This window comes from Danio aesculapii, chromosome 5 (genome assembly GCF_903798145.1).
Source record: "Danio aesculapii chromosome 5, fDanAes4.1, whole genome shotgun sequence".
NCBI classification, from domain to species: domain Eukaryota; kingdom Metazoa; phylum Chordata; class Actinopteri; order Cypriniformes; family Danionidae; genus Danio; species Danio aesculapii.
The window spans coordinates 34,189,355-34,202,783 of NC_079439.1; the positions used below are offsets into that span (position 1 = coordinate 34,189,355).

The window sequence follows — 13,429 nt, forward strand, 5'->3', positions numbered from 1 at the left end:
TCGCGATACTTCGCCGCCTTTATATTCTCAGCACATGCGCTCCCCGGTCTTTCCTTTTTCACTTTTGTGGTGAAGGTGCAACACTTTTCGGTCGTCCCGAATCCGGGTTCATCCGACACCCTCACCAAGTTCAATTGAAGTGAACTCAACTTCATCTGATACACCATGCCTCCTAAATTCGATCCCACCGAGATTAAAGTTGGTATGTGTGAGGAATACTGTAACTGTTCGACGGGTTTTTTGAGCGTGACTGAGCGGCCATGTTTGTGCTCTGGGCTCCAGAGCGCCGGGACTGTTATAAACGAGATGAATGGGTAAAAATACAGAGCTTTATCTAACCGAACAATTTTTAACTTGGTGTTTAATCGGATTGAATGTTTAAGGTGTGTTTAGTAACGCCAACTGTGGCTTAATTTTAAGGTGTTTTGAACTATACGTTGTAAAGCTTTGAAACGCGATTGATTTTCTCTTTAGCAGTTTGTTGCGCGTGCGGTTGGAGCTGCGCTTCACACGTGGGCAGCCATGAACTACAGCGCCCTTCGCTTACTATTGCCAAATAGTTCGATAGAATAGTCAAATACGTTATGTAGTCGTGGCGTGCTTTCTATTATTTCTATTGTATAGTGCAGCACAATTAATACATCTAAAGCATATCGTTTCATAAAGATTAGCTTTTAATTCAAATTGGGCGTTATATTTACTTTCACATGTGCACACGACATATAGCAGTAAAAGTTAGCGCTATTGTGTAATGTACAGTACTCGTCTTCAAGATGAAAGTAACCAGGTGAACTCTATTGATTCGTCCGGATCAAAAAGACTAGTTGTCCGTTACATAAATGATGACTTAAGTAACTGATAAGTACAATGAAAAACTCCTGGTTGGATTAGGAAAAACTTGTCTACTAGTTCCACGCAACGTTAAGTCCCAGTGTCCATATACCAACTAAAAAAAACAACTACAGCAAATTCTCTGAACAATGGTATATATGTAATGCCATACTTTGTGTTTCTCATCAGGCCAGTTTGCCCCTTTTTTCGGCTTTAGCAGAATTAATATGGCTTTTTTTTTTTTTTTTTAAACTGACCTTAGTAAAATGCTATGCTACTATCAGTTGCTGTGAATGTTACACGATGCTAGAGTATTCCAAGTTTTCTTTTTTTGGCAAAGTATAGCTATTGTAGTTTTGTCTGTCTTAACATAAATTTCAGTTCATTTAGTGTTTTTTTCTTTCTTAGTGTTCATGAGATGCACAGGTGGAGAGGTCGGTGCCACTTCCTCGCTGGCCCCCAAAATCGGACCTTTGGGTCTTGTAAGTATTACCTTAATAGTCCAACCTGTTTATAGTTTTGCTTTATTAATAGGGCTGTGTGTGATTTATCTGATGTGATGCAAGATGAATGTCTTTACAAAAAAACAAACATGTCTTTTGAGCCACAACATGCAGTTAAAGACCGTTTCAGTGTGGTTCTGTCATTGACCCATAAACTTCCTGCTTATCAAACTACTTCATAATTGCAACGAGGCAATTCAATCTCAACTTGATGTTAAAGCAGTGATCATAACATTATCAACATGTGGCATGTGAAATGTTTTGGTCAATCTAAAATGCCTGTATTAGTGTTATTAATTGCCTTCAGAATTGTCACAGAATTTGTGTATGACACTTTCAAACGCAGCAATACCTAAAGTGTTTTTTTTTTTTTTTTTTCCTTGTCACAAACCTGTGGTCCTATGTGAGCCTCCCGCCACTGTACTAGTCTTTTAAAGTGACTTTGTACAATCCAGTGGAGGCTCAAAGTGACCCAGCTCTAGGAAGCAGGGCGGCCCAAACTAATGGGCAGCTCTGTGCCGAAAGACCTGGAACAAACTACTTAACATCAAAGAACATTGACTCCATTATATGCTGCATGCTAATCTTCCATTCTCCCCTCTTTCCATCAGTCCCCTAAAAAGGTGGGTGATGACATTGCAAAGGCCACCGGTGACTGGAAGGGCCTGAGAATCACTGTGAAGCTGACCATCCAGAACAGACAAGCAGCGGTAAGCGCTTGAAGTCTTTCAGCCCGTAAAGTGGCTCTTGAGGTCATGTAGCCTTTAGATGCTTACAGGTTTTGTTGTTCCAGATTGAGGTAGTGCCATCAGCCTCTGCCCTCATCATCAAGGCTCTGAAGGAACCTCCCCGTGACAGGAAGAAGGTCAAGAACAGTAAGTGGCTTTTTACCCCACCTCAATGCACTATTGTAGGAATCGCATCTTTTGTGTGTTCTGACCTTTTGTGGCTATGGACCGTGAGCCTCCCGCCACTGTGCTTGTCTGTAAGAGTGACTGTGTACTGTCCAGTGGAGGCTCAGAGTGACCCAGCTCTAGGAAGCAGAGCTGCCCAGTTTAATGGGTAACTCTGTGCCGAAAGGTCTGGAACATTTTTTCTTATGCAAATCAGAGCTTTATTGCATGGTAGAATATAGTGCACGCATACAAGGCACGATATTCATGTTGAAGGATAAATGAGAAATATACACGAGTAAAAACATTATGTACACAAGTTTGTGGTCAGTAATTCATTCAATAAAGTGCCGATAAAATATTTCCATGGATCCAGAAGGATGTTTTTAACCCATTTTTAACCAACACAACTGTTTTTAGTAAATCTTGAGCACCAAACCCAGCATTTTAAAATGACTTCTGGGAAATCATTTGAGATTTATCAAATAGATGACAATCCGTGTGTGCTAAATGCTTGACAATTGCATTAAATCTTACGCACCACAAAACTTTGAACAGTGCTATGCATGGTATCTGTTTGAGATGAACAAATTCTGTATTCTGACATGCATCATGTTTCTCTTTTCTATAGTCAAGCACTCTGGAAGTGTTGCTTTTGATGAGATCGTCAACATTGCCCGTGTCATGAGGCACAGATCAATTGCCAGGGAACTCTCAGGTATGTACTTATACTCTCCATGTGCATCTACACGTGAATGTATCCATGAGCCTCCCGCCACTGTGCTTGTCTGTATGAGTGACTGTGTACTGTCCAGAGGAGGCTCAGAGTGACCCAGCTCTAGGAAGCAGGACTGCTCAATTCAGTGACTAACCCTGTGCCAAAAGGCCTGGAACATGACATGTAATCTTGCATGCACGAGTGCTGTTGATTTGTACCATGAACAAACTAATCTTGTCTTCTGCCTCTCAGGTACCATTAAGGAGATTCTTGGCACAGCTCAGTCTGTGGGCTGCACCATTGATGGTCGCCTTCCCCATGATGTCATTGATGACATCAACAGCGGTGCAGTTGAGTGCCCAGCTGTAAGTATTGTGCCACCAACTGTGCTTTACAATGATTATTTCACTTGCTGGTTTTAACTAAACTTTCTCTTTTTATTGCAGGAGTAAAATGGAGGATTGTTGACCAAAATAAAACTTTCATAAGTCTAAAGTTTGATTTGTTGTTTGTTACCTTCTATAATCCTCTAAATGTATTTATGAAGAGAAGGGATCTGGGCCTTGGGGTAAGAACATGCTTTTAAAAGGGAGAATTTTTTTATATTAAAGTAGAATCGGAGTTGTATGTAACAACAAAATGAGTTTACTAGAGCTCTGGGTAGCAAAATGTAGGATTTTTATACATGTGACTTAATCTTTATTCTGCGTCCCAATTCGCATACTTGTACTACGCCCTAAAAGTATGTACTTTTTTTGTGAAGGAAGATATATTCTTTTGAGTGTGACAGTATGCAAGCTTTGGGACATACTACCGCACTTACAGATTGTTGTTGCTTTAGTTATGAGCCCCTGCACTTTCATAATTAGTTTCCTACCTTATTGGAGAAGCAGCATAATCTGCTAATCACAAGTCTTTCATGCAGAGAAATCTCCTCAGGTCTCTGGATAATTACGCATTCAGATGTTAATGTTAGACTTTACACACCTGAAACTTGTCTATAGCACTTCACTGCTGCTCTTATAGTTGTGTGAATTGCTTCCTTGTCCTCTTTTGTAAGTCGCTTTGGATAAAAGCGTCTGCTAAATGACTAAATGTAAATGTCCAAACATGTCTCCTATCCAAGTTCAGTATTGTTGCTTATGAAATATAACACAGAAAATGGGATTTTTAAATATTTTCTAGTGGGCTAGATATTAAGTCAAACAAACATCTTTACCAGGCCTCTCTACTTGACACTTGGTCTCACGCATATGTTTGTAATTTTATTAACTTTTTTTTTTACCCACGTTTGTAGTTCTAATCATATTTACGTACAATGTGTCAGGGTTGGAGTATGGACTGTTCTACACTTATTTATTTTTTTAACCAGAAATGGCAGACCATCCAGGAAACTTTGGCATACACTTTTTCAACACACTACGATTTGGGACATACTAATTCTATTTTCAAGTACTGATAAGGAGAGATGTGAATTGGGATGTAGCATTAGACTATCTCCCTCAAGGCTTGTGTAAAATTCACTATGGTGTTCACCACAGAAGCTCTTAATATTTAAGATATTATTAATATTAAGATTCTAGTCAGGGTGCTTTTCCCAAAAGTGACTACAGTTTCAATCAATGTAAATTTTATTAGGCTAACAATGTTTTTGAAAATCAAAAAACAGTGTTAAATTTGGAAATTGGAGAAAATGTCAGCTGAGAAGGCCCTTTTGAGGTGACGTTTAACAACTGATGTGCAAAAATCTTTGATATTTGCAACAATTAATGGGTTCTATAGTTCAGGTGTTTGTGCAGGGTAGCATTTAAATTAATCACAATTATTAACACAAACTTTAATGGGGGGGGGGGTACATATGAGCGGTACAAAGACAAGTACAAAAGTATCTAAATTTAGGTGTGTTGAACAGCCCAATCAGAAAACCAACGAAAACAGCACCCTATAAAGATTTTACACTTACTGAAATCCTTACAAAAATGCTTCCCCGGTTCTTCAAGCTGCTCACTATTTATTTCCTACTTCAGCTCTTGACCCAAGTAACAGTGTTTATTTACTTACAATAATCTATGAATTCTGATCTAACTGAATTAATGTCCAGTTTGCCTTGAACAACAGCTCCCTGTAATACAGCCTCAGATATTCAGTTGCATAAGGTAAAACGGTACCATAGGCTTGTCCCTGTCCACACTATAAAAGTGGAACCCAGACAAAGAAAATAAGGTCTCTTATCAATTCTCCACATCTTCTTCCTCCGCTTCATTTTCCCCATCCTGTTCATCATCCATGTGCTCATCTTCCTCTTCATCCCTACTCTTGTCGTTCTCATCTGTACCTTTCTTCTCCTTGTCCTTGCGTTTTTGCTCCGATGCCTCCTTCTTGCCTTTCTGACCTTTCTTATAAGCTGTAAAATAAACAAAATTGACAATAAAAATGGTTATGCATTTGAGGGTTAGTTCATCCTAATAACTGTCATTTATCTTCACAGAACACAAATGTCAATGTTTTCGATACCTCCATTGAAAGTTGATTTAACCAAACTATTAAAACTCCAAAACGTTCATTAAGTATCAAAGATAGATACATTTCAATCAGGCAGTTTAATCCAAGTGGTAGCCTATATACATTTCTTTTGTGAATGAACTTCTATTTTCTTGTAATGGAAAAGTTGCCATACAACAGGCATTATACCTCATTTTTGTATTGTGTTCTGTATGTATGAACAGGATGGTCTTTTTGAAGTTCTTTGTCCTAACTAGGCATGGGTCGGTATAAGTTTCTGACAGTATGATAACCTTAGATAAAAATTTCCCGGTATTACATTTACTGCTGTACAATAATTTCTTTTTAAATGTCTTGGTAAAAAACAACAACTGTCTTTCCCCCCATTTAACACAATATATTACATGTATAAGATTTTGGAACCGTAAACGTGTCAGACTAAATAATTAAAATAAACCATTGACTTCTACGATCTTAATTAGCTTCGACACCACACAGATTTCCTTACAACACATAAAAAAACGACATATACCTTGAAAACCAGTGCAACAAAACATTTTTTGTGGTTTTAATACCTTGACTTTTCCAAACCGTGATAAACCTTGAAACCGGTTATCCATGCCTAGTTCCAACAGACAGAACTCAAAAATACACATGAGAAAACGATAAAAGAATTTTTTTACGTTGAGGTAAAATAACTAATAAACCCATACATGAATGTGTGAATTCACTAAAGCATCTCTACACCTGAAAGGCTGTTTAACATAAAATACCTTCAAGAGCTTCCCGCAGTGGCTGCAAGAAACGCTCAAACTCCATCTCCTCCATAGCGGACATCACATCTCCAGCGTTGAGTGTCTTCCTCTTGGCTTTCATAGCAAAACTGTTGGCACTGGTGTCAACAAAACAGAAGAGATTGCAATTGGCTAGAGAAGGGGTCACCAATCTCGGTCCTGGATGGCCGGTGTTCTTGCAAGGTTTAGCTCCAACACACCTGACTGGGTGTTTCAAGTATACCTAGTAAGACCTTGATTAGCTTGTTCAGGGGTGTTTGATTAGGGTTGGAGCAAAAATCTGCAGGACACCAGCCCCCCCAGGAACAAGATTGGTGACCGCTGGGCTAAAGTGAAGTTTCTTTCAAACAGAAAATTTCTTAAGACTTGCACAAACATTTGAATTATAGGACCCATTAACTGTTGCAAATATCTGAGCGATTTCTGCATATCAGTTGTTAAACTTCACCTAAATAGGGCCCTCTTAGCTATGACAATTTCTCCAGAGTTAGCAACTATTTTAACACTGCGGTTTGTTTCCCAAATGCATTGTTAGCCTATGATTACAATTTCAACTGATTTGAATGTAGTCACTTTTAGGAAACACACTTCAGCAGTGCTTAATACAGATTGAAACTAAATTTCTCAAGACTTACCAAGATGTGGCGTAGAGGACGAAAACACTTGCTGCTTGAGATATTGCTCGCCTTGCCTCCTTGGACACATTTACACCTTCTGGCAACTAAACAAGATGATTACACGTTGACTGAACACTACACACATGATAAAACTGACTGGAATGGCGTTTAATGCTAAAGATGCATTTGCATTGTTTGTTTGTGTGTTCGTTTAAATGGCTAACAGCGCTAGCTTTGATGACACTTACAGCCTCCTTTATAATCCTTGTGATGACAGCATTGGGGAGATTGAGGTCCTCGGGTCTTTCAGCCATTACACACTCAACTGATTTAACCAGTTAATCCTAGATATATTAACAGATTTGTGTCAGAAAACGTGCCCAGATATGAATCTGAGCAACTGCAAAACCGCGAAAACGTAAAGTTAGCTTAGCAAATTCTCCGGGGGTGAACTGCCACCAGCTGGTATCTAAAACGGTTGAAGTGTGTTAAACGGCGAATTTTACTACCTGACAAATGCGACAAAAGAGTATCTAAATTATTTATATGAAAATTGATTCGTTGTAGAAAAATTGGACCAACGGCTAGTGTACTTCACTGTTTTGCAGCCCGCTTGTTCATCCAAAACCACGCGTTAACCTTTTACCTCTCACTGCTCTGTCCCGCCAACCAGTGCGCACGTTTGGGCATGACGTCAGTTTGTAGGCACATCCTGAATATAAATAAGATGTGTTTCTCTCTTTGTTTTTTTCCAATGTAGGTTAAATTTATTTGCGTGGTTTCTATAACATCTATAAGACATAACAGTTCAGCTAGGAAACTAAAATAGAAAAACAATGGTCACGTGGTCCACATGCTCATGGTAGTTGTAGTCTTTTGTAGTAGTCACCAACACATCTCTATGCTCTAATCCACAGGTCTCAAACTTGATTCCTGGAGGGCCGCAGCTCTGCACTGTTTTGTTCCAACCCTAATCAAACACAGCTAATCCAAATAATCAAGGTGTTTAAAACTACTATAGAGTAGTAAGCAGATGTGAGTTGGAGGTGGTTGAAGCTAAACTACGCAGACCTGCGGCCCTCCAGGAATTGAGTTTGAAACCACACTCCCGATTGACAACTTCGAATGGACGAAGGCTATTAGGGTGAAAAAATAAAAATAAAATAAAAAAATTTGGAAAACACTTCTGCATCATCTCAAGGTGCGTCTTTGTTAATACTCTCAGAACGACAGGCTGCGCCCTATTTTAATTGTTCGTTAATTTATGTTTTTTATTTACCAAATTTAAATATATTTTCTTTATATTTTTTTTCTTTATAACTCTTACATATTTTATTGACAAATATATGTGCATGGTTTATATAGCTATAAAACACTACACATTCAGTTCTAGGTAAAATTATAGTTAAGATTGAATTCTGAGCCTCTGTCGTCTTTCCATGACACCAAAAATCCTCCCTTACATGGGGGCTTGGATAGTGCCTATTAGTTTGGTTGCACTGTTCTAAATCCTTCTTCCTAAAGGGCCCTTCGAAGTGGCCAGTTTTGAGCACTTTTTGGTTCGGTCGAGGATGACACTTCAATATGATGGCCAAGATTGTTTTCACTCCGAAGTGCCTTTTGGAAGGTTATATATCTCGTTTGGACATATAAACATTTGTTCAGGAAAATATACAGACATAATAATGTACTTTATGCAATAATGCAAAAAATAAAAACAATATAAAAATAGAAACTACCAGTGTAAAATGCTTGATGCAAGACACTGAAGACATTTTTTTTTCACTTAGGCCTACACGACCTTCTCTATTCATAAAATGTTTTCAGTCTAAACATTCAAAACACGTTTAACTCTTTCATTTGTTGTACTTTATCAATCTGTGTCTGTGATTTCATAAACTTTTTTTTATGTATGATCATTCTATTATCTGTTTCTTAAGGTTTTAACAGATGGATATTTTCATACACACTTTGCCTGATTGTGTACATTTTTATTCCCATTCATTCATTCATTCATTTTCTTTTCGGCTTATAGTCCCTTTATTAATCAGGGGTCGCCACAGCGGAATGAACTTTTCCAGCATATGTTATACGCAGCATTTTCCCTTCCAGCTGCAACCCAACATTGGGAAACACCTATACACTCTTGCATTCACATACATACACTACGGAAAATTTAGCTTATTTAATTCACCTGTGCCGCATGTCTTTGTACTGTGGAAGAAAACCCACGCGAACACAGGGAGAACATCAAACTCCACACAGAAATGCCAACTGACCCAGCTGGGGCTTGAATCAGCAACCTTCTTGCTCTGAGGCGATTGTGCTACCTACTGCGCCACCGTGACGCCTAAAGTTTATTGTACAAAATAATATTTTTTGGCACTTTTTTCCCTCTAAAATTATGGAATGAAGAAAATGGAGACCAAAAACGCTCCTTGCTAAAATCGTTGACTGTAAAAAAAATCAGTGTTTAGATTTTTGTAGAATGTATGCAAACTAGCCCATATGTTAAAATCAAACAAAAAGTGATCAGGGGTAGCTTAAATATGTCGTTGCTCTTTGGGTAAGGGGTTTATCAGAATAAACAGCAAACTGTCAGTCCAAGTCACTTGAAAAATGTGGAAAAAATATTAAAAAACCTTTATTAACATGGCGATTCCTTAAAACAGTGCCTACGCTTGGCCCATATTTTTAGCCCATATTTCATTTAAAATGTCTCATTTGCATATTTAAACACACCATTTAGGAGATTTTTGAAAACAATCAGCTGGAGAAGTATTGTGATGTTTTTTTACCCTATTAAATGCATTTTCTTGTCTTAAAACCTTTTTTTTCCAAATGAAAGAACCCACAATGTTGCCATTTCAGTCTTTTTATTTTATTTTGGCTTGTCGGCTGTTGTTTTTGGGCCACTCAGTTCTTGACAACTCTTTATCTCCATTTGAGATCGTGTGAAGCATAAACTCTATCAATTTTTCTTCTTGAAAATCCTGCCTCTTGCTCATCTTATCACAGAACAATCCAACATGAATGATGTGTTTATTTTCCTATTAGCTGGACTTTCTGAAGTATAAGCCATATGGTCACGTAGCAGTCCAGTACAAACTGCTCAATTTACACGGAATGTATATTGTAGTAATTTCATGGTCTTTGCAAGCGCGCTGAGAGCAGTGTTAATGTTCTCAAATCATCTCCATTTATAGCAGATGTTTCCAGCGTTTGAGAGCATTGCTTGCTTGCGTGAGAATCAAAGTTAAACATGATGCACTGCTGCACTAGCTGCAAATAATGGAAACTTTTCTTTCCATTGAAAGTTTTTTTTCCATAACACACATTTTTCCTGATTCCACTAATCTGAGCGAAACTAAGCTCTATGTATTTTTACAGTGGAAAACTTACACCTTATTGATGAAACTGAAGTGTTTTATATTTTGTAAATAAGTGAATGTATTAAGGCGACATGGTGGCTCAATGGTTAGCACTTCCGCCTCACAGAAAGAAGGATGCTGGTTTGAGTCCCGGCTGGGCCAGTTGGCATTTCTGAGTGGAGTGTGCAAGTTCTCCCTGTGTTTGTGTGGTTTCCTCCAGTTTCCCCCACAGTCCAAAGACATGCGCTATAGGTGAATTGAATAGACTGAATTGTCTGTGGTGTATGGGTGTGAATGAGTGTGTATGGATGTTTCCCAGTACTGGGTTGCAGCTGGAAGGGCATCCGCTGTGTAAAACATATGCTGGATTAGTGGTTCATTCCGCTGTGGAGAGCCTTGATGAATAAAGGAACTAAGCCAAAGGAAAACGAATGAATGTATAAAGCAGACTTTCCTTGTCTTCATGTGAGGTCCCGCTGAAATAGTATTTTAAGATTTATAACAAATTGCCAGTAGTTTTTTCCATAACGAAGTCAATCTACACAGACCCATAAAAAGATCTGCTTATGGGCGTGGCTTTATTTGAACATGTTCTTTACACTTTATTGTTTGCCATACAATTGTGTCAACCTCAATTGTGGTAAATGGCAGAGACTTTCCATGACCGTGTTCTTTGATGCTCATCAAATGAGGTTAGCTTCATATATGAGCTCATGAAGCCATTAACTTTTAACACTGTTTTGTCTTTTTATAGAGTTAGATAAATTTCTTCACCCTTTTTGCAGATGATGTCATTCAAATGCTCATTTAATGTTTTATGGCATTTTTAGCACTAAATGCCTGGGTTTGCTTTACTAACTTTGTAATTATGCACTCTTAGAAATCAAGGCACAAACGATGTCACTGGAGTACCTTTCCAAAAGCTTTTTTTTTGGTACCTAAAGGGTCAATAATGGTGGTACCTAAAACGTACAACTGTGTAACTTGCAGGCCTGTAGCCAAGGGGTTCGGGTGGTTCGAAAGATCTACCGCTCACTGGCAAGGGTCCAGAAATTGTCCCATACATGAACTCATTTGTCCTATTTTGATTTGTATGCCATAATAAATTGTGGAAATAACCAATCGAAAAAGGCTTTAAGACCAAGCGGAATCCTGTGTTGGCAGTTGGTACAGAATTTGGGACACCAAATTTAGCACGCCAAGACTTCCTGTTCTGAAGTCACGTCGTGCCAAATTCAGCATCCCAAATTCTGACTGAGAAAAGTTGAATGCGCCAGCCATTTTGTTATTTGCCTAATAAATTTTAGATTAGATTCAACTTTATTGTCATTACACATGTACAAGTACAAGGCAACGAAATGCAGTTTAGGTCTAACCAGCAGTGCAAAAGCAGCAAGTGCAGGATATAGGTATAAGTTATAAAGCCTGCCGGAAGGCAGGAGAGAAAACAGTCTGTGAGCAGGGTGAGAGGTGTCCTTAAGAATACTGCGTGCTCGGCGCAGACAGTGTTTCTTCTGGATATCCTCAATGGCTGGCAGTGTAGTCCCTGTGATGCGTTGGGCAGTTTTCACCACCCGCTGCAGTGCCTTACGCTCAGCAACAGAGCAGCTTCCATACCAGACTGTGACGCAGTTGGTCAGGATGCTTTCTATTGTGCATCGGTAGAAGTTCACCAAGACGGCTGATGAAAGCTGGTCCTTCTTAAGTTGCCTCAAAAATGACAACAGTCTACAGTTTTTAATTTTTAATATGGACCAATTTAAAACTTTAATAGATTTTTTAATGATATATGATGTAATAAATTTGTATTTTAAAAAAAGTATTTTTTCATATGTCTTTATTGTAAATCTTTAGGAAATCCATCATTGAGAAGTACATTAAATAGTGTGGTTATGATGACCACCCAACCTCATAATTAAGTAGAAAATGAGGCGAATAACTGCAAAAAGGTCCACTTTTTGAGAAAAAAAGAACCACCCCTTTTACCAGGCTGGCTATGGGCCTGACTTCTGAACATTTTAGGTACGAATATGTATCAATATAAACCCTTTTATGGTACAAAAAAGAAAAAATCAATACAATCTAGTGACAGATTTGGTAGCTTTTGCTATAGTTGGGAGTCATAGCAGACCTAATAATTGGAAGCTATTTCAATTTAAAATACAGCATTTTTGCTATTAGCATAGATCATTTTTGCTATTATACTTTTCTGAGTCAGCTTTAAATGAAATAAAAATTCTGTCCTTCAAAAGGTCAAATAGCATCGCTCATACTTTTGATCTGACCACATCATGGAAATAGTTGGAAATCTTTTCTTGACTAGCTTGGGTGATTGGAATTTTCTTTCGTTTACTCTCCCTCTACTTGTTCCGAACCTGTTTGTTTCTTTCTTCTGTTGAACACAAAATAAGATATTTAAAACAAGTTGTAAACCCCCCCCCCCCCCCCCCCCACACCAATATCTTCTTTTGTCTTGAACAGAAAAAAAGATCCTTGAACAGGCTTGGAAGCACTTGAGAATAAATTGACATTTTTGGTTGAACAATGAAACACACGGTACACATACATTTTTAAAAGCAATTTTAGGACTGTAAAAAAATAACCAATTTATTGGGATTTTGGGAAGAGAGTGGTAATGTGTGATAGCAACACCAGGTGTCACTACAAATACTGAACTTCATATAGTAAAATTATGTCTCATTGTAGGAATAATTGATTACTTCAAAACATATATTTTCTGCTTATAGGCCGTCTGCATAGGACTTTTAAGACATATTACATATTATAAATAAAGTCTATTTTATAATCTAGATTTTAACGGCCTGTTCTACCGAATGATTGACCATGGCAGTTTTAAATAATGATTAAGTCATTTAAAGAATGACTGTGGGCATCCGCTGCGTAAAACATATGCTGGATAAGTTGGCGGTTCATTCTGCTGCGGCGACCCCAGATGAATAAAGGGACTAAACCGAAAAGAAAATGAATGAAAGAATGACTGTTTTAAATAATAGTTTAGACACACACAGCATTTCTGGTTTACAAAAAAAATAAAAATCAAACAAACAGAATCCTCTTGCACTACTACACTTGAAAAAACAAACAAAAAAACATGTTAAACGAGAATCAGAAATATTTTATGGCATACTAAAAAAAAATAAAATAAAGATGATTTAGTATTCAAAAATGTTTTCTTTTTA

General features: G+C 38.0%; 2 protein-coding genes and 3 non-coding genes across 6 annotated transcripts; 4 read left to right on the plus strand and 1 right to left on the minus strand.

Moving 5' to 3' along the window:
* The first annotated feature begins 42 nt into the window (after positions 1-42).
* On the plus strand, positions 43-3,440 carry rpl12 (ribosomal protein L12). 2 transcript variants are annotated; one of them, XM_056458017.1, is made up of 7 exons: positions 43-202; positions 1,240-1,313; positions 1,946-2,044; positions 2,128-2,209; positions 2,859-2,945; positions 3,198-3,310; positions 3,392-3,440. In XM_056458017.1, exons 1-7 carry the CDS (start codon positions 166-168, stop codon positions 3,395-3,397), a joined length of 498 nt encoding a protein of 165 aa, XP_056313992.1. In that variant the 5' UTR covers positions 43-165; the 3' UTR covers positions 3,398-3,440. The 2 variants fall into 2 exon arrangements, with proteins under 2 accessions (XP_056313992.1, XP_056313993.1); XM_056458018.1 differs by lacking the exon at positions 43-202 and adding an exon at positions 247-314.
* Positions 1,746-1,872, plus strand: LOC130229932 (small nucleolar RNA SNORA65). Its single transcript, XR_008837886.1, has one exon. It is a non-coding gene; the product is annotated as a small nucleolar RNA SNORA65 (small nucleolar RNA).
* Positions 2,301-2,427, plus strand: LOC130229931 (small nucleolar RNA SNORA65). Its single transcript, XR_008837885.1, has one exon. It is a non-coding gene; the product is annotated as a small nucleolar RNA SNORA65 (small nucleolar RNA).
* LOC130229933 (small nucleolar RNA SNORA65) lies at positions 2,999-3,125 on the plus strand. The gene has a single exon (XR_008837887.1). It is a non-coding gene; the product is annotated as a small nucleolar RNA SNORA65 (small nucleolar RNA).
* Positions 3,441-4,195: 755 nt separating the features above from the next.
* On the minus strand, positions 4,196-7,511 carry pole3 (polymerase (DNA directed), epsilon 3 (p17 subunit)). Its single transcript, XM_056458019.1, has 4 exons — positions 7,107-7,511; positions 6,877-6,962; positions 6,221-6,339; positions 4,196-5,349 (listed from the first exon to the last, which is right to left on the minus strand). Exons 1-4 carry the CDS (start codon positions 7,170-7,172, stop codon positions 5,177-5,179), a joined length of 444 nt encoding a protein of 147 aa, XP_056313994.1. The 5' UTR covers positions 7,173-7,511; the 3' UTR covers positions 4,196-5,176.
* Between the last annotated feature and the right edge of the window lie 5,918 nt (positions 7,512-13,429).